Source organism: Atta colombica, unplaced genomic scaffold, assembly GCF_001594045.1.
Source record: "Atta colombica isolate Treedump-2 unplaced genomic scaffold, Acol1.0 scaffold35, whole genome shotgun sequence".
NCBI lineage: Eukaryota > Metazoa > Arthropoda > Insecta > Hymenoptera > Formicidae > Atta > Atta colombica.
The window spans coordinates 252,592-270,159 of record NW_017259459.1 but is presented as its reverse complement, the minus strand read 5'-3'; the positions used below and the strand labels follow the sequence as shown (position 1 = coordinate 270,159).

Genomic DNA, 17,568 nt, shown 5'->3' with positions numbered 1-17,568 from the left:
TAAAATAATATATCTATTATTAAAATTATATTAAAAAATTTATATATTACGTAGTTTTTAAAAAATCTATAAATTATACATTTTGTTGCTTATATTTTATTATAAATTTACAATATATATGTGCTGATAGGAAATAAATTATTGATGGTCTGGATATTTAGTTTTGATTCATTTGAAGATGATTTTGTTTCTTTATTTTATAGCTTCTGCTTTTTTATATTATAGAATATATATTTGCTGCATTACCAAGGACCCAAAGAGGACAACCTCTTGTATTAGGCGGCGATCCCAAAGGAAAGAACTTTTTATATACCAATGGCAACAGTGTTATCATTAGAAATATTGACGTGAGTTTCTATATTGCAATAAATGTTTACTACTAATAACAGACGGATGCACTAATTTGCGTATCTCGGAACATTGCAGAATCCAGCAATTGCAGATGTTTATACAGAACATTCTTGCCCTGTGAACGTTGCCAAATATTCTCCTAGTGGTTTTTACATAGCTTCGGGAGGTACGTGATATTTTAATTATAATATTTAATTTTATCGGGATTTTTAATTACTTGAATATTATATATATGTGTGTGTGTGTGTGTGTGTGTGTGTGTGTGTGTGTGTGTGTGGGTGTGTGTGTGTGTGTGTGGGTGTGTGTGTGTGTGTGTGTGTGTGTGTGTGTGTGTGTGGGTGTGTGTGGGTGTGTGTGTGTGTGGGTGTGTGTGGGTGTGTGTGTGTGTGTGTGTGTGTGTGTGTGTGTGTGTGTGTGTGTGTGCGCGTGTACGTGCATGCGTACATTATTTTTACATGGAAATTATCATCCGTAAATAACATAAGGCATAATATTTAATATTCATAATCTTTGATAATTGTATGTTATCACTTTTTCATTGATATTTTTATAATACATAGAATGTTTCACTTGAATTATTTTTCAACTTATATTAAATTTTAATATATGAAGAACCCAACGTAGTAGTGATTTTATTTCAGATCAGTCGGGTAAAGTACGTATTTGGGATACAGTTAACAAGGAGCATATATTAAAAAATGAATTCCACCCTATTGGCGGACCTATCAAAGACATTGCTTGGTCACCGGATAGTCAGCGCATGGTCGTGGTCGGAGAAGGAAGAGAAAGGTATACTTTGCACACTAGAATGCGTAAAAGAAGTAAGATATATTATTGAAGAATTAAGATAGATTAAGATCATTAAAAAAGTAATATTGACATATTAATAATTTACGTTTAGATTTGGGCATGTCTTTATGGCAGAAACAGGGACATCGGTGGGTGAGATCTCTGGTCAAAGTAAATCTATCAATTCATGCGATTTTAGACCGGCTAGACCATTTAGATTAATAACTGGAAGTGAAGATAACACTATTGGAATATTCGAAGGCCCTCCATTCAAATTTAAGTATGTACACATACGCAAAATTTAGTCTATATTCTGTTGAATGAGAATTTTAATTCTTCATGTGATTCATTACATGTTATTTATACAGAATGACAAAGCAAGAGCATACTCGTTTCGTTCAAACTGTACGTTATTCTCCTGACGGAAATCTGTTTGCTTCTGGTGGATTCGACGGGAAAGTGTTTTTGTATAATGGAACAACCTCTGATTTTGTTGGAGAAATAGGATCCCCTGCACATCAAGGTGGAGTCTATGGGGTATGTAATCTAAATCGTTTAATGTAATGTGATGTGACATAAGAATATGATTACAAATTATTTAAAATATTATTTAAAATAAATGTAATTGAACAACACATTTATATTTACAGGTTGCATGGAAGCCTGATAGTAAGCAATTATTAACCGCCTCCGGAGATAAAACCTGTAAACTGTGGGATGTAGAAACGCGTTCTTTAATTACAGAATTCAACATGGGAACGACGGTCGACGATCAACAAGTTCGTAACTTACAGATCAGTTTAAAAATACACAGAAAGGCACAGTATGCAAGTAAATATTAAAAGTATTAAAATAATCTGTTCTAGGTGAGCTGTCTGTGGCAAGGAAAACATTTATTATCCGTGTCACTTAGCGGCTTCATCAACTATCTTGACGTCGACAATTCTGAGAAGCCTATAAAGATAATAAAAGTAATTCCTGTTCCTGATTGATTAATCTCTTTTAAAGTTCTAATTTAATTAGAACAACATTAATTTATTCTTAATATATTCTTTTCATTATATCAGTTTTGATCCAATATTTTTTTTCAGGGTCATAACAAACCAATAACGGTGCTAACATTAAGTCCTGATAGAAGTACGATTTACACCGGTTCTCACGATGGCTATATCACCAATTGGAATGCGGAGACAGGTGAAAATGAACGTGTACAAGGGCACGGTCATGGTAATCAAATTAACGGGATGAAGGCTACGGGTAACTTGCTCTATACCGCTGGCATTGACGATACTTTAAGATCAATCGATATTGCGACAAATGCATACGCAGAGACCAGTGTGATAAAATTGGATTCGCAACCACGAGGACTGAATATATATAACGATATAGTTGTAGTGGCTTCAGTTCGACAGGTAGATCGAATGTAAAATGTCTACAAAGTCATTTTTTCGATTTTTCAAATTTATTCAGTAAATTTAACAAAATATTTAGCAAGTTTAAAATTAATTTAGCTGAAAACGGAATAATTTTAATAAGGATAATTTTTTATGCTATTATAGGATTTGTAAAATGTATTTTTAAAAACTGAGTATCTTTGTAGACATTTTGCACTTGTAAATTTTGCGTAATAATGATGTTACTATTGATACTGTATTTTGCAGATCGCAGTTACGCAAGATGGCAAAAAACTGTCTAGTTTATCAATCGATTATGAGCCATCATGTGTATCAATTAATCAAGAAATCGGAGATGTAGCTGTTGGATCCACTTCTGACAATAAAGTTCGTCTGTTACTTATAGTATACGAAAAATGTAAAAAAATTGATTCATATGCTATTATCAAGCTTTGTACAATGTAGGTTTATATTTACGAGTTATCGGACACTACATTAACTCAAAAGACTGAACTAGAACATCTGGGTCCAGTTACGGATGCCTCCTATAGTCCTGATAATAAATATTTAGTTGCCTGTGATGCAAACAGAAAAGTTATACTGTATACTGTACCAGAATATAAGGTAAAGTACTTTACATAAAAGATAATTTGAATTATTTAAATTCAATTGTAAATGTACAGTTAAATGTAGTTGTAAGTCATGCATGATCGAATATTTGTTAGATGCTCAGTAACTGTGTTAGAAATGCAAGAATAATAATTTAACTTAAAATTTTTAATTCAAAAAATTTTGCTTTTTTAATACCATAATTCAACATGTATAATTGTAATAAAGAGTTAGTAAACTTAACAGAAAATTCCGTCTAAACCTCTAAATTTAATGGATAAGTACTTATAGCATTTATTCATTAAATTTAATTGTGACGCACTATAATGTTGGAGCAATATTTGCATAAAATAATTAAGCATAAAATAATCATGCTTTCATTAATGAATTAATTGCTATTAATGGCTTGTTATGTGCTTATTGGATTAACAGAGGGTGAGTAGTATGGAATTAAATATCCGTTATACAAATATAGTTTGAACAGAACAATTTTTAGGATATAAATCTAAATTATTTTGATTTGATTTGCAGCTTGCACATAATAGAGAATGGGGTTTTCACAATGCAAGAGTAAACTCTGTTGCTTGGTCTCCAAACTGTGACATGGTTGCAAGTGGTAGTCTTGATACCACTATCATCATTTGGAGTGTGACAAATCCAGCGAAACATACTATCATCAAAAGTAAGTGTAGCAAATATCCTTTTGTAAATGAATCGCAATTAATAAACATTTATATTTCAGATGCTCATCCTCAGAGTCAAATAACACGCTTAGTTTGGCTGGATGAGGAAACGTTAATCTCCGTCGGACAGGACTGCAATACTAAAATATGGCGTATAGAAAAGATATAATTAACTTTTGGAAGAATTTATTGCCACTTCTAAGGAAACTCAGTTTTGGAGGCATTTTATTTATTTCGTAGTCTACAAAAAAAATATTGTATATTATTTTTTAATACAATTCTTGATATATGATTAAAAAATTATATTGCAGTGTCTTTTGCACCTTTTGTATCGACTTTATTAGTAGAATAATTCACATCCCATATAACTAAGATTCTGCGGCTCTTTGCTGCAGCTTTATTTTTGCACATATGTAGATATTGCATTTTCACTAAGAGTCACACGACTTATCTAACTTGTCTTTATTAAAACGATATAACAATAACAAGAAAGCGATAACAATTCGAACACTAAAGGTCTTCAGGAACATGATCACACTTTGTACACTTAAAGATGGAGTTCCATAGTCCATAGCTCGGCATGGCTCGCCATAACTCGGAAAGCCTATACGCGCATGGAATCAGGATGACTCGTTATTCCTCACGCTTTGTAACTTATGACATTTTCGAAAATTGGCATAAATTTCACGAGTCAAAGAAGTTTTCGTGCAGACGAGCTAAGGCATCTTACGCTATGAATCGTCAATGATCATGTTCAGCAGAATACTTATTTTATAAATGTTGAAAGTTTTCTTTGCTGATATAGGACTATAGAAGATCTAAACGTATAATTAAATTAACGCGAAAGAAAACTTCCAACGGTAGCAATAGTAAAAATAAAATATTCTATTGAACGTGATCAATACTTGCAAAGTTATTTCATATACATTTTTTCATTATAGAAACTCAAAAAGTTACTTAAATCTCAACTAGCAATAATAAAGCTCTCACACATTTATATGCAAGCATAGAAAAATTGCGTGGTGCAATAACGCACAGTTAATTACTTCGTTCAATCAAGGTGCAAGCTCTTTCATTCGCGTAATTTACCGACAGTTTCGTGAGCTGATGAACCGCGAGTTATAGTGAGTCATTTTGTTTCTGCGTCGTAGGACCGCAATTTTAACCTTTTTTTATATCACTTTTGAGACTAATCGTGTGACGAGCCATGTTGAACCGCGGGCCGTGGGACCTCACTTTAAACGAAGATGTTATTACGACTTGTCTTATCATTAATCAGTCCAGTGCTACTCTTACAAATTCAATTATGTTCATCTATCATTTATCATAAATAGGCATAAATAATCATTCTAAATTATTCTCTAATTCAACATATCTAGAACAGTGCTTAATTATTTTTAATTAATAATGAAATAATTTCATTTCAATTTTTTCCCTTTCTTTTTTTTGTAATTTAACGAAAAAAATAATTTTTAACAGAAAATATATTTTGATGAAAAGGTATCCTAGTGAGGGTTAAAATGTCTATATATAAATGTCTATATAGAATAACACAATAGTGACTTTATCATCACATTATTGATGGTTTTGACGTATTATATCGTGAACGTTTTTGAGGAGAAGCTACTGGGTGCCTGTAGGACACATGTTTCCTGAGAGCATCTCGTGATCGCGACACATGTGAACAGGATGTGCAGCTATATGAGCTATTACTATGCGTCTCCATGTGTACTCGCAAGTTGTACTGATTACTTAATTGTTTACCACAAATAAGACAAGTGACACTGGATTTGTTGTAACTCTGAGAAGTTCTACTAGGTGTGGACGCCGCAAGCAACTTGAAACTTGCATCCCACACAGCTGGCGGTGGTTTTACATCTTCTGTAGTGACTTGATCCTCCATGATTGGCGCTGTCTCGTCCGCTATGTTCTCCGAATAACCTCTATCGACATATTTATTAACAGATACGTTAACAGGAACAGACATTTTTTCCCTTTGGTTTAACTTCGCGTTTATAGAGTAATAGGGCTTCGTCTTCACGCAATATGGTATACTTTCTTGATCATTATTAGGCTCCTCATCCTCTAAAGTATCCATTTTAGGCAATGATACAGATTCTGACGATCCAGGAGTTATTACATTATCTTTCTCTATCTTTATTATCTCTTCGTTCAGTCTTTCCTGAGGTTGCATTACTGGCGATTGCACATATATATCATTATCCTGTCTCGAATTTTTCTGAAATAAGAAGACATAACTATGTAAATTACATTAAATAATTATCATATTTCTCCATTAAAAACACTACACTATTAAACATAATAAAAAATATATAATTTAAAGGTGTATTAACTATGCGGCGTCATATGCTTTTATGTCTCTATATTAAAAGTAAATGTTTACAATAGAATAATATTAAATAAATTTATTATTATAAAGATTTATACAAAAATATAAATTGCTTTTGATAATTAATAATCATAATAAATATATTTTTTAACTTTGCGAATATAAATATTGATGTGATATAACGGTAAATATATCTTTTAAAATTCAAGAAAATAAAGTAAAGCATATTCTATATATATTATACAACAGGTTATGCATTGCACATTAATTATCTATTATGTGCAATTTATTCGTATTTACTTAAAATCAATATTAGAATATATTACTTAAGGATATTTAGCATGATAATTTTTTAAACATTTGTTTTCGTTTTTTTGGTTTAATTCTAGAAATAAACATTTCTATTAAACAATACTAAGGCCCAGTTCCACAATTAACTCTTAATCGAGGTTCAACTTATTGTCTTTTTCCAATTCTAGAATTGGAAAGAAATGAGAAACAAGTTGAACCTCGGTTAAGAGTTAACCGTGAACCGTTGTGGAACTGGGCCTAAGTATGCCTAATAAAATATCTAATTTTTTATTTAAAAAACTATTTAGTCAAGAGTTACTATTGAATTCTAACAGTTTAGCACATAAAATCCTTGACTATATCTGAAAATTATTTTCCAAAATTATTTTGTAGGTTTTCATGCATTTTTTTTTCTTTTAGCTAATAACATCTTTAGAATCAAGAAATTAGTGCTAAACATTTGTTATCATCACACTTGACTAAACTGTTAAGCATTATTGTACTGCAAAAAAAAACATAAGTGTTGTATGAAATCGCCGTTTTAACTTCGGTAATATATAGTTTTAGTAATTTAGAGATTCATGGAAGAAGCTATTTTAGATATACCTGTAAAGTCATTCTATGGGGTAAGGTTCCATGGGATGCATCCACTTGCATTTAGTTGCAACACACACAACGATCTTGATCTCGTGGATATCGTTTTTATTCATTATCGTTCCTTCGATGCATGTACGAACATAATATGTGTAGCGGTATAATTCCTTCGTGAAGTACTTCTTGAGGAACGACAGTGAATGTGTTTAAGTAACCTGAACAAAACAACACGATCAGGATAATATAAAAACATTAAGTGAGGAATAAGCGAACGCGGATTTGCTTCGTTCTCCGTTCTGCTAAAGTATGAAAGAAATTAATTATCTGCGACCTTTTGAGAAAATATATTTGTGACAATATTATGACAATTCTGTATTCTTTAAGTATATTGAACATGAATATTTCAAGGACAGCATTTACAATACATGTACAATGAGCTATAATATGTACATATTGAATTTATCGTGATTTACAGATAAATTCTACTTAATGAGATATTGAGAGATTTGTTTACAACTCTAACAAATGCTTACAACAATGCTTACTGCTATCGCATATAAATATTATATTATAAATATGCAACGTGTTACAGTTTAAAAAAAAAATTGAAAAATAATATACTGACATTCTATTAATTGTAAGAAGCAATATTATTTATGAGCTATATCGAATATACAGATACTATTACAATGCATAAACAGTTGTATATCAATGTTAATGAAAAAAAGGAGAAAAAATGTGAAAGGAAAATGCATTGTGGTTTAAAATGGTGCAATTTATTAATAGAAAATGTTGCATAAGTTTTGTATAACTATATATTATATACTGACTATATTGTTGAGCGTACCAACAATACAGTTATTTTGTGCAAATTTATAACAGACATATTTGTGTGAAAAATAATAAAATATTTAGTATATATTCGTAAGGAATAAGTAAGAACTGTTAGAAGGAGTTATATTCCTGAATAACGGCGTTTAAAAACCCATGCTTTGTTATAAGCAATTAAGAATTTTCATTTGAGGACAAGTGTATTAAAAAGATTAAATATTATTCATGCTAATTACCTTAAGTACTAAAAAAACACGCCATTAATTTAATAACAAGAAAAGGGCAGTCTTTATTTCTGAATATATAGTATAATAAATTGTTATATATATTTAGCTCTCTGATTATTTATTTCTTATGCACAATTAGCAAGCTTGCACTCAATCTGACTTAGTAATAGTAAGAATGAAAATCATATTTTTATTATTAAATAAAATCATAATTTGTATGCTTAGATACAAAGTTACTGTAATTCAGAAATTAATTAATAAAAAAAAATTAGTACATAATACGCGCACTAAAATAAATAAAATATTTTATTAAATATTTTGTATATTTTGTATATCATTATTTTTCGTTATATTATAAGACAAAGAACTTGGTAATAATTTTACGAACTATGTATTTTATATGACGCCAAAAATGTTGATACAAAAAATAAAATATAAGTTAAAAATGAAAATATACAATACATTCAGAAAATACAATATAAATGCAGAGAATAGCATAATTTTTTTTACATAATACAAGCTTTCCTTATACTCTTCAAAATACCTTCAAAGTATCTTTTTAATATCATTTAAGCACAAAAAATCACTTACCCCAGCCATGTCAGCTAATCCACAAATGTGCAATGTATCAGCCATAGCTAAAAGTGCAGGTAACTGTTCTTGATAAATATTCACTTCTCCATTATACATAAATTTGACCAGAGCACATAAATTTGCATATTCCATGCCTGGCAACACAATGATCGGATGTTGCAAAACGCTTAAGTCCTAAAAATGTTTTCATAGGATTTTTATCTTACTGTTTAATAACTACACATTTCATCGCATACAAGCGACACAATATTAACTTAACATCACAGTTTGAATTAATTTAGAAACCCATTACATTTAGTTTATCAAGCAATCAAATTAACTATTCAAAATAATTTTATTCTTGAAGATATTAGATATGATTACTTATAAAAAAAAGAAACAAGTAAAAAAGCATGAAAATAATATAATATGAAAATAGAGTTGATTCAAAAAAATGTAAAAAAATTTATATATTTATTACGTCATTAATAGATCACAATATATTACTCAAAACGTTTTATAAAAGAAAAAATTATCGAGATTAAATCTAAGAAACACCAATTGGCAGCAAAATATAAGCAAACAAAATATATAGATTTAAAAGACATGAATCTTCATGGCTTGCATAACATGAGACAGTTTTATACGTATAAATACCTTAAAAAGTTCTTTAAAGTAATAACTACAAGCCGAGAGTATAATTCTGTGAGCATGAATATGTCTACCGCCGGCACTGAGCGTAACATCTGTCAGATAACCACCGTCAAGCAACTTTGGCAACGAGCTCAAGAGAGTATTTTGAAAATTATGCCACCGTAAACAGAACTGTTGACTTTCCATATCTCTGCCTGCTGTAAGAAAAAAAGGATCATCATATTGAAACATTATATTTTATAAAAGGAAAAATTACCAGAATTAAGTCTCAATGACTGCATAAGAAAGAAAATACAGCACCAGTTTGCAGGAAAATCTAAGCAAACAAAATATATGAATTTAAAAGACATGAAATCTTTATGATGTCTTAAATTTGTACAAATTTATTCTTTTGCAGAGGATTAGAACATTGCAATGAATATTTTGTTACATAATACATAAGTTCTGTATTCATTCATGCGTATCTAATCTAATGATATTAATTCTCCAGAGCTAAAATCTATAGCAAAAGGCAAGTTTTTTAACTCATCATTGTTCAATTGCATTATGCAGCTTTTATGGAGCAAAGTTATATTTGTGCAAAGCAATTAATCAATCGATGGATTAAAAACTTATGCCTGCAGTTATCGATGTTGAATTTGTACGATACATTTAATTTATGCAATAGCGAATTTGATTGAATGCATTAATGTGCACTGCCGAATATTAAAGTTATGGATATACTGATCCAAATGTAAAAGTGAAATACAAATATTTCGAATTATAAATAATTATAAATATACCTTATCTAACAACACAGTAAATTATATATTGAAGAGTTCAAGGTAAGTTATTTCTTTTATATTAAGTACATATTTTTGCGTCAATTTATATACAATCTCAATATGCATCAGTGCATCCAATTGAATTCGCTATTAATTAAAAAGCACTAATTAATTATTAATTAATTTCATGGAATCAAAACTTATAAAAAAGAATTAATATTAAATATATTTTAATAGAAATAATTTGCAGATGTAATATAAAAAAAATTGAATTGACATTTATAGCAAAGAGATTTATAATTAAATGGATTCAATCGACCTACCGTCAACTTCGGAGGAGCTTAAACATTAATTAGGCACATAACAATTCGATTCTCTCGTCGTACAGGATAAAAAGTTATAAAAACCACGAAATTGCAGGGTGAAAGATGATTTTCTTCTGGTCGATTCGAAAAAGAGATCTAAAATTTAGGGAGATCTACGTCGCGAGATCGCGACGTAAGGGAGGTGGGGCGACAGTCCGCGAGAGATACAGAGGGAGACAATACTATTTATTTAATCAGGCTCTGTGCAGGTTCCAGCCAAATCTATTATTGTACTCAGGTATGGCTGGAGGAAAAGGACGGCCGTCGTCCTCGCGATTCGCGATAGTTCGCGGTAGACAACTTAATAACACCAATATAGAGATGCCGAGGCATCGACACGTCTGTGAGAGGCAGGGAGACCAAGAGCCACGCGTCCGTCGTGCCTTACCTCGTGAAAATCGTTGGACGTTGTCCGTCACAAACGATTCGTTCTCAATGTAAAACTGCCCCTCTCATCTGGCGAGCGCCATAATCGCAATTGGCGCGGATCACACGATCATGAGAGATGCACGCCTAAACCACAAACCACATAGCTGATGGCCACCTTTTGACGTTATCTAGAATTTATTTATACAAATTTAGCGATTTTGTCGCAATTTCAGGTATCATAGGCTGGGTCCGAGGAGACGCTATTAGTACTATTTGTGTCATTCTATCTTCATTATTCATTAAACGTGAAACAAGAATAGTATGATACAAATAACGTTGATAACGTGCTTCCCGAACACAGCCTTGATGGACAAATATTAGCTAATGATGACTTTAATGATACGTTTGCAATATTTAAATTTTATGTGCTTAACAGGCTAATATATAATACTGCTTAGTTATAAATGGTTTTGAATTACTTTGAACTATTTATTTTAGTGCTATAATTGGTGACACAGATGTAGCGAGTGTAGCATGATATAGTGCCAAAGTCACTAAAAATCTGGCAACTTTGCCTAGAAACGAATTGAAATTTGACGCAATTTTTTTCAAATTTCGAAATAGCTTCCTTCAAAATAAGCCTTCAAAATAATTCGAAAGGCTATTTCAAAATTGGTTTAATCGATGATTAATTCGATAAATTTACTTAAGGCAAATTTAAATTTTGATCTAAAATAAAAATTTAAGTCAGAAAATTGAGATCAGAAACCATTTTTATTCTCTAAATCTCTTAAAGGATTTAACTTTGAAATAAAAGAGATATAACACAATATAAGATAATATAAAATATAAGATATAAGATAAGATATAAGATAATATAAAATATAAGCTACATATCTCGGAATATTTTGTTTATATATGTTTTTGTTTGAAAAAATTAAATAAGAATAATTATATAAAGAAATAAATGTATTTAAAAATGAAGATCCAAATACTTTTTATTTTTTATTATTAAAAAGTTTGTTTCTATAATTTTGTTTTTTTATGAGTTACAAACATTATTAAACATTGAAATATCTTCTTAATAAAATTATGTATAAAAGATTAGGTATTTTGTTTTTGCTTGTTCATAGCTTTGAAGTCGCTAAATTTATATCCGAGGATAGGCTTGAGAATATTCGGCGTGAACATATTTCTCGCATTATTGATGCAAAGCAAATTGACATTTGTTGTCGTCAATACAATCATATTAAACAGCAGGTAAGAAATATGCTGATAATGCATCAAATTTATATATTTCCCAATAACATGATAGTCTTCTTTTTTTAATTTTTTAATGATTATTTTATGGTCTTAGCTATGAATACTTAGTATTGGGTAATCAATATCCAGCGATATTATCGAAGCATGATTCAACTGCGAATCAGATAGCTTTTTACTCCGTATTTATTAAATAAAACGGCATATATATATCATTAAATAAACTTTTATTACATTCAACGAAATCCGCTGTATAAACTGTTTTTATTTCAAATCAAAATTATAATATTGAATTAATTGTAAGCCAAAAGTTCTTTATTTTTCAGAAATACAATTCAATGTAGACCCAGCAAACGAGAATGTATTAAAATAGATTGAAATTTTTTTCTATCCGAATGTGTATTTTAAATAACAAATATTTTTTGGATTTAATTGGATTCAATTGGATGCAAGTGGATTGAAAAACTGCATTTCCTATTCAAAATTTTGAATTGAACAGTATTCATAATGTGTGTGTTGTGCATAGAAAAAGCTAATATTATTTTTAGATTGAAAGGCATAGAGATATGATCCATGCGATTTCTATAAATGAATAAAAAATGCATTCAGGATTAAAAAAGCATTCATTTTTAACATTCGTGAATAAATATTTCTGAAAATTTGAATCCATTTCATCCAATTCATTTCAATCCATTCTCGTTTGCCGGGGAATTAAACTAGTTTTTCATTCTCTAATAATAACGAATTTTGTTGAAATTAATAAAGTTTTATGGTCTTAACAACAGATTGCATTTGTTAGATTATATTTATAAAGAGAGATATATTTTTTACAAAGATTACAAATAATTTTTTAAAAAGATTAATTAATTGTAATAGATATACTATGACATTACAATCTTGTTGCATGTTAATTTAATGATACTTATTTTTTTATTTAAAAATATGTTTTATAGGTTGAATATTAATTATGAGTATACATATTGTTAGTGGAGATATATAAAAAGGAAAACCAAGAAGTGATCTATATATAATCCGATTATTTATACACAACTATCTGCTTCGGTTGATATTATTATATCATCGATTTTATTATTTGTATATAATTATACAGGAAAATGACGCTTACAACTGTAAAATCGCTTAAATGCTCAATCTCGATTGTGTCGGACTTTTCTTGATATTGCGATTCTAAATGTGTCATTCTCGATCGCGATACATTAAAAATCGCATTTTCTTCCGACACACAACAAACGATTTCTCAATTATATCACAGAAATACAGACTTTAAATTCGAGTGACAATTTGAAGACACACAATTACAAAATCGTGTTCGTAATGAATGATTAAAAATTCGTAGAAATCATGTAAAAACTTGTGTATGCTGATTAGAAACGATTGAGTTTTTAATCACCTGTGACTGATTTCTCAGAAAGAGAAATCAACAGTTTATGTTTCTTCAAGCGATATACATTTATATCTTGTCTGTTACAATTTTATATACAGTTTTTTCATAATTATTGTTTATAACACTTAAGACTACTGTAAGAGTTAAGACAGTATTATTATAAAATGATTATAGCTAGTTATATTTCATATCGTCAATTTCTAAAAAGTGTATAACAAAATCCACAGCATTTATAATTAATAATAATACATACAAACACTGTGCTTACTATCGATAACAATTGCCATATTAAAAATGAAACTTTTCTTTATTAGATGTCAGTGTTATGAATAAATAAAATATATCAACAATCAATATATTGCAGATAATATTTGCTTAATATTTGCAAATAAAAAGTAACGTTCTTATCATTATGCAAGTTACATACATATTTCTGTAATATATTACAAAGTTATACTTTAGAAAATAAGTATTGATGAAACACGATAATATTATAGAAAATTGAGATATTTTTTTAATCGAGAAATATGATAACTCCTCGTCATTAGGCACAAATATTTCTATACTACTATATATTCATTCTAAAATGTGTTTATAACGCGCAAAAATTGTTTATATTTATACTAAATTGAAAACTTATTAGTTTTCAATGGTTTTCATTACTTAAAAGTTTCAACAACTGTAAGATAAATATTTGCAACTTTGCATCCTAGCAGAAAATCATGTTAGGATCATTTAGTGTCTAAAGAAATAGTCAAAAAGCTACGGAAATAATTTTCTTCGATACTAAATAATCCTAAATATCCTTCTTTGATGCAAAGTTAATCTTGTCAATGCAATCTTAGATTCAAAATTAGCTGTACATAATATTCATATTAATATTAAGAATGCCTTGTACTTACAAAATCATAAAATTTTCATTTGATAACACAAGAATTTTTAACTGAGAAAACGCGACTTACTTGAGTTATAAAACTTTGAAATGGAGATGTAAAAGAGAGCGATAAAAACCCACGCCATATTCGACTGAATTCGACAACTTGTAAATCCTGTTTATGCCTAGAACCGATATAAAATCCGTGTATTCTCGATATGTTTTTAACTACATGTATATTATGTATGTATGTATATTCTCTGTAATATCTGATATTAGACCAGCGCCTTTACTATATATCTGTAACTCTCGAAGATTGTCCATAAATTTTTGTAAACTTGTACTTGTTGCTTTGCATCAGGTATCTGGATTATTACGTGCATTGTACACGCGCTATATCGAATATTTGGAAATCCTTCGACAATGTTCATTCCTAAAGATTGCTTCCCAATATCGATAACGTATCGCTTGGCGGTTTTTAGACACATACCGTTTCTCGATAAAAATTATGACAATGTTACTTAATTATTATTAAAACGTGTTCTCTCTAAGCATATTTCCAATTTCAAACTCCTCTAATACTCGTTTCTATCAATGTTAACTTTAATCTCGGTTCAATTTATTCTTCATCTTTTTCTAATTCTTAGAACTAGAGAAAGAGAATTAGTTGAATTAAAATTAAAATTGAATTACAATGTAGAAACAGCATTAATGTAGAAAGAGCATTAATAAAAGATCAAGAGTTGTAACTTCCTTCCTGATGGCTTTACACGATATCCTTTCGGTTATTTTTAATTATGAAAATCTATTCATTATAAGTTTTTTATACTTTTACATGTGTGTAATTGGTCCGCAGATACCGATCGATGTTCGAATTTCTTTCAATTCTTGTAAAGAGAACGAATCTTATTGCGTTAAAACCATTGAATCTAACGCACCATAGAATAAAATTGCTTATTGTGTATTATAAATTATCAACGCGTGCTCTGTTTTTTCTTTTTCTTTTCATAAATGTGTAAAATGCCATTATTATTGTGGTCCTTCTCCATGAAGTAGAGTGAGTATAGCGTTTCTGAGAGCGAAATTCGGAGTAAAAGAAGTATCATGTAACGGCTCATTCGTCATCGGACTAGTATATTTTCCACATAGGAACCATTCATTTATAGCTGCCCTTTCATAAGTAAATCCATCTAAGAATAATAATTGTACAATTAATTTTATTAAGATAAATTTTTCAAAATAATTTTTTATAAAAAAGCGATTTTTATATGATATTTTTACCTGAGCACTGTACAGGTTCTTTCATTATCTCGTGCGTTATAGGACACAAAAATTCATGAGGAATCTCAGACTCGTCTATATTCTCCATAACATTGCAATCTTCACGCTTTAGCCAATATAATTGTTTCTTTAATATTTCCATAGCCTATAAAAATTTTCAGTTTATAAGGAGTTCGATATAATGAGGTGGATAAAGTCATCATAATATTATGTATTGCACCTCTTCGTCATCTTCAAGTTCCAACCGCGATATTAGTTCATTTTCTGATACGGATAGCAAATGTCGTCCTGTCAGTCCTAAAGCAAGCACTTTCCTGGACAGTCTGGATAATTCAATGTCGTTCAACCATTTTAAAGTGTCATATAATTTCCAATCCGCAACCTGAACAGCAAAATTTTATCAAATATTATTCAACTTACGCACGCATGTTTCGTTCATTTCGCATAATATAAAATCGATTTGTTTAATTACTGACTCTCTTCTTCTTGTTTCTCAAGCTATCCATCAAATTACTTTGTGACACCAACTGCTGTGGCACCTTCCAAATCAATACAGTTTTGTCCAATGCACCTAAAAGAAAATTATTATTAATGGTAAAATGATACTGATTATGTAAAATGTGACAATTTTTAGTTAAGCTTAAAATTTGTAAAATTTATAGAAACAAAATTTCTAATATAAACAATTTGTACAAGAACAACTTGATGTATACAAATTTATAATGTGTTATAATAGATGTGAGTCATAATAGTTCAAGACCTGTAGCGAAGAATGATGTATCCTCGGAAAATGCACAAGACGTAACAAGACTATCATGATCCTCTAGGACATATAAACAACTTCCGGAAAACTGAAAGCGCATAATATATCGATCTTTGTGAAAAAGTTCTCATATATATATTTTGTATCGAGTATACAATTGCCTTGATTGCTTACCACGCTCCATATACGAGCTGTTCTATCAGTCGCGACGCTACCTATAACTTCTCCATGGATGGGCGAGAAACGGACACACATTACATTTCCACCGTGTCCGGTTAAAGACTTTTTCTCCTTGTAACTCTTTCCAAGGTTGCTTGATTTAATGCTATCCGAATCGGGTAATGAATCGTTTGGAATAATTATATGCCATAATTTAACTAAGGAATCGTTGCCGCATGTTGCTAGTAAATATATTTGCTGATTTACGTCTGTGTCCCTTGCTGCAAACAGTCATTGATTTTTGCATTATTTAATAAAGATTTTTGTAAGATAATATATGCGTGAAGATAATAATGCATTAAAGATAATAATAATTAAAATAGTTTTCCTACATGAACTGCACATCAAAGAGCATGGAGTAGGACTGAAGTCACATCCTTGGACACCTAGATCATGACTAGCGTCACAAACCATCAATGCTTCGGAACCATTTTTATCGTCTAGAGTATCGAACAGACGCCAGGTGCCTTCGTTACATGCGGTCACTAAATATCGGGAATCATGCGTAAATGCAATGGCCGATATCGCGTCGGCATGACCCTCGAAGACACTATAAAATTGCCTAACGATTATTGTTTACTCTACAAATTATATCCGACATCGATTTTAGACCACGAATGGAATCAAATGATTCTTATAGATGTTTTATTGTTGAAAACGAATTCGTAAATGAAATTCCTCTTTCCGAAGGATTCCGAGATCTTTCAAAAGAATAAACTCAAAAGAAAAAAATATCGTTTTTAGCATTTTTAATATCAATTTTCTTAAAAATCTGATGTAATAAAGCAATTACATTTATGGATTCGTTTCCAGCGACCAAAAATTTATAAGAATCACTTAATCCCGTTTGTGGTCTAGAAAAAGTTAAATTTGTTGGACAGTGTTCTTGTCTGTTAACTATTAAAAATAGAAAAATAAATCT

At 30.0% G+C, this 17,568-nt stretch overlaps 3 protein-coding genes across 8 annotated transcripts in view; 1 reads left to right on the top strand and 2 right to left on the bottom strand.

Moving 5' to 3' along the window:
* Nucleotides 1-4,063, top strand: part of LOC108690705 (actin-interacting protein 1) — a 7,011-nt gene extending 2,948 nt beyond the window's left edge. Inside the window, exons 2-14 of one of the 2 annotated variants that reach the window (XM_018198132.1) lie at nucleotides 226-347; nucleotides 427-517; nucleotides 993-1,140; nucleotides 1,253-1,420; nucleotides 1,509-1,677; nucleotides 1,791-1,919; nucleotides 2,007-2,111; nucleotides 2,232-2,552; nucleotides 2,802-2,921; nucleotides 3,000-3,158; nucleotides 3,576-3,578; nucleotides 3,675-3,825; nucleotides 3,886-4,063. In XM_018198132.1, coding sequence (XP_018053621.1) covers nucleotides 226-347; nucleotides 427-517; nucleotides 993-1,140; nucleotides 1,253-1,420; nucleotides 1,509-1,677; nucleotides 1,791-1,919; nucleotides 2,007-2,111; nucleotides 2,232-2,552; nucleotides 2,802-2,921; nucleotides 3,000-3,158; nucleotides 3,576-3,578; nucleotides 3,675-3,825; nucleotides 3,886-3,995 — 1,796 coding nt within the window. In that variant the 3' untranslated portion in view covers nucleotides 3,996-4,063. The remainder of the gene's footprint in view (nucleotides 1-225; nucleotides 348-426; nucleotides 518-992; nucleotides 1,141-1,252; nucleotides 1,421-1,508; nucleotides 1,678-1,790; nucleotides 1,920-2,006; nucleotides 2,112-2,231; nucleotides 2,553-2,801; nucleotides 2,922-2,999; nucleotides 3,159-3,575; nucleotides 3,579-3,674; nucleotides 3,826-3,885) is intronic. The other variant, XM_018198133.1, reaches the window with a different exon arrangement.
* A 786-nt stretch (nucleotides 4,064-4,849) lies between these two features.
* LOC108690714 (transcription factor GAGA-like) lies at nucleotides 4,850-10,942 on the bottom strand. 3 transcript variants are annotated; one of them, XM_018198147.1, is made up of 5 exons: nucleotides 10,864-10,942; nucleotides 9,603-9,662; nucleotides 9,350-9,543; nucleotides 8,711-8,887; nucleotides 4,850-6,065 (listed from the first exon to the last, which is right to left on the bottom strand). In XM_018198147.1, the coding sequence occupies exons 2-5, from the start codon at nucleotides 9,625-9,627 to the stop codon at nucleotides 5,397-5,399; spliced, it is 1,065 nt and encodes a 354-aa protein (XP_018053636.1). In that variant the 5' UTR covers nucleotides 9,628-9,662; nucleotides 10,864-10,942; the 3' UTR covers nucleotides 4,850-5,396. The 3 variants fall into 3 exon arrangements, with proteins under 3 accessions (XP_018053636.1, XP_018053637.1, XP_018053638.1); XM_018198148.1 differs by having other exon boundaries at nucleotides 10,434-10,903; XM_018198149.1 differs by having other exon boundaries at nucleotides 9,350-9,540; nucleotides 10,434-10,903.
* A 4,443-nt stretch (nucleotides 10,943-15,385) lies between these two features.
* LOC108690682 (WD repeat, SAM and U-box domain-containing protein 1-like) overlaps nucleotides 15,386-17,568 on the bottom strand; it is a 12,553-nt gene continuing 10,370 nt past the window's right edge. For 2 of the 3 annotated variants that reach the window (XM_018198087.1, XM_018198085.1), the window contains exons 12-18: nucleotides 16,979-17,208; nucleotides 16,602-16,867; nucleotides 16,425-16,515; nucleotides 16,141-16,235; nucleotides 15,885-16,046; nucleotides 15,665-15,809; nucleotides 15,386-15,573 (exon numbers count right to left, since the gene is read on the bottom strand). In XM_018198087.1, coding sequence (XP_018053576.1) covers nucleotides 15,413-15,573; nucleotides 15,665-15,809; nucleotides 15,885-16,046; nucleotides 16,141-16,235; nucleotides 16,425-16,515; nucleotides 16,602-16,867; nucleotides 16,979-17,208 — 1,150 coding nt within the window. In that variant the 3' untranslated portion in view covers nucleotides 15,386-15,412. The remainder of the gene's footprint in view (nucleotides 15,574-15,664; nucleotides 15,810-15,884; nucleotides 16,047-16,140; nucleotides 16,236-16,424; nucleotides 16,516-16,601; nucleotides 16,868-16,978; nucleotides 17,209-17,568) is intronic. The other variant, XM_018198088.1, reaches the window with a different exon arrangement.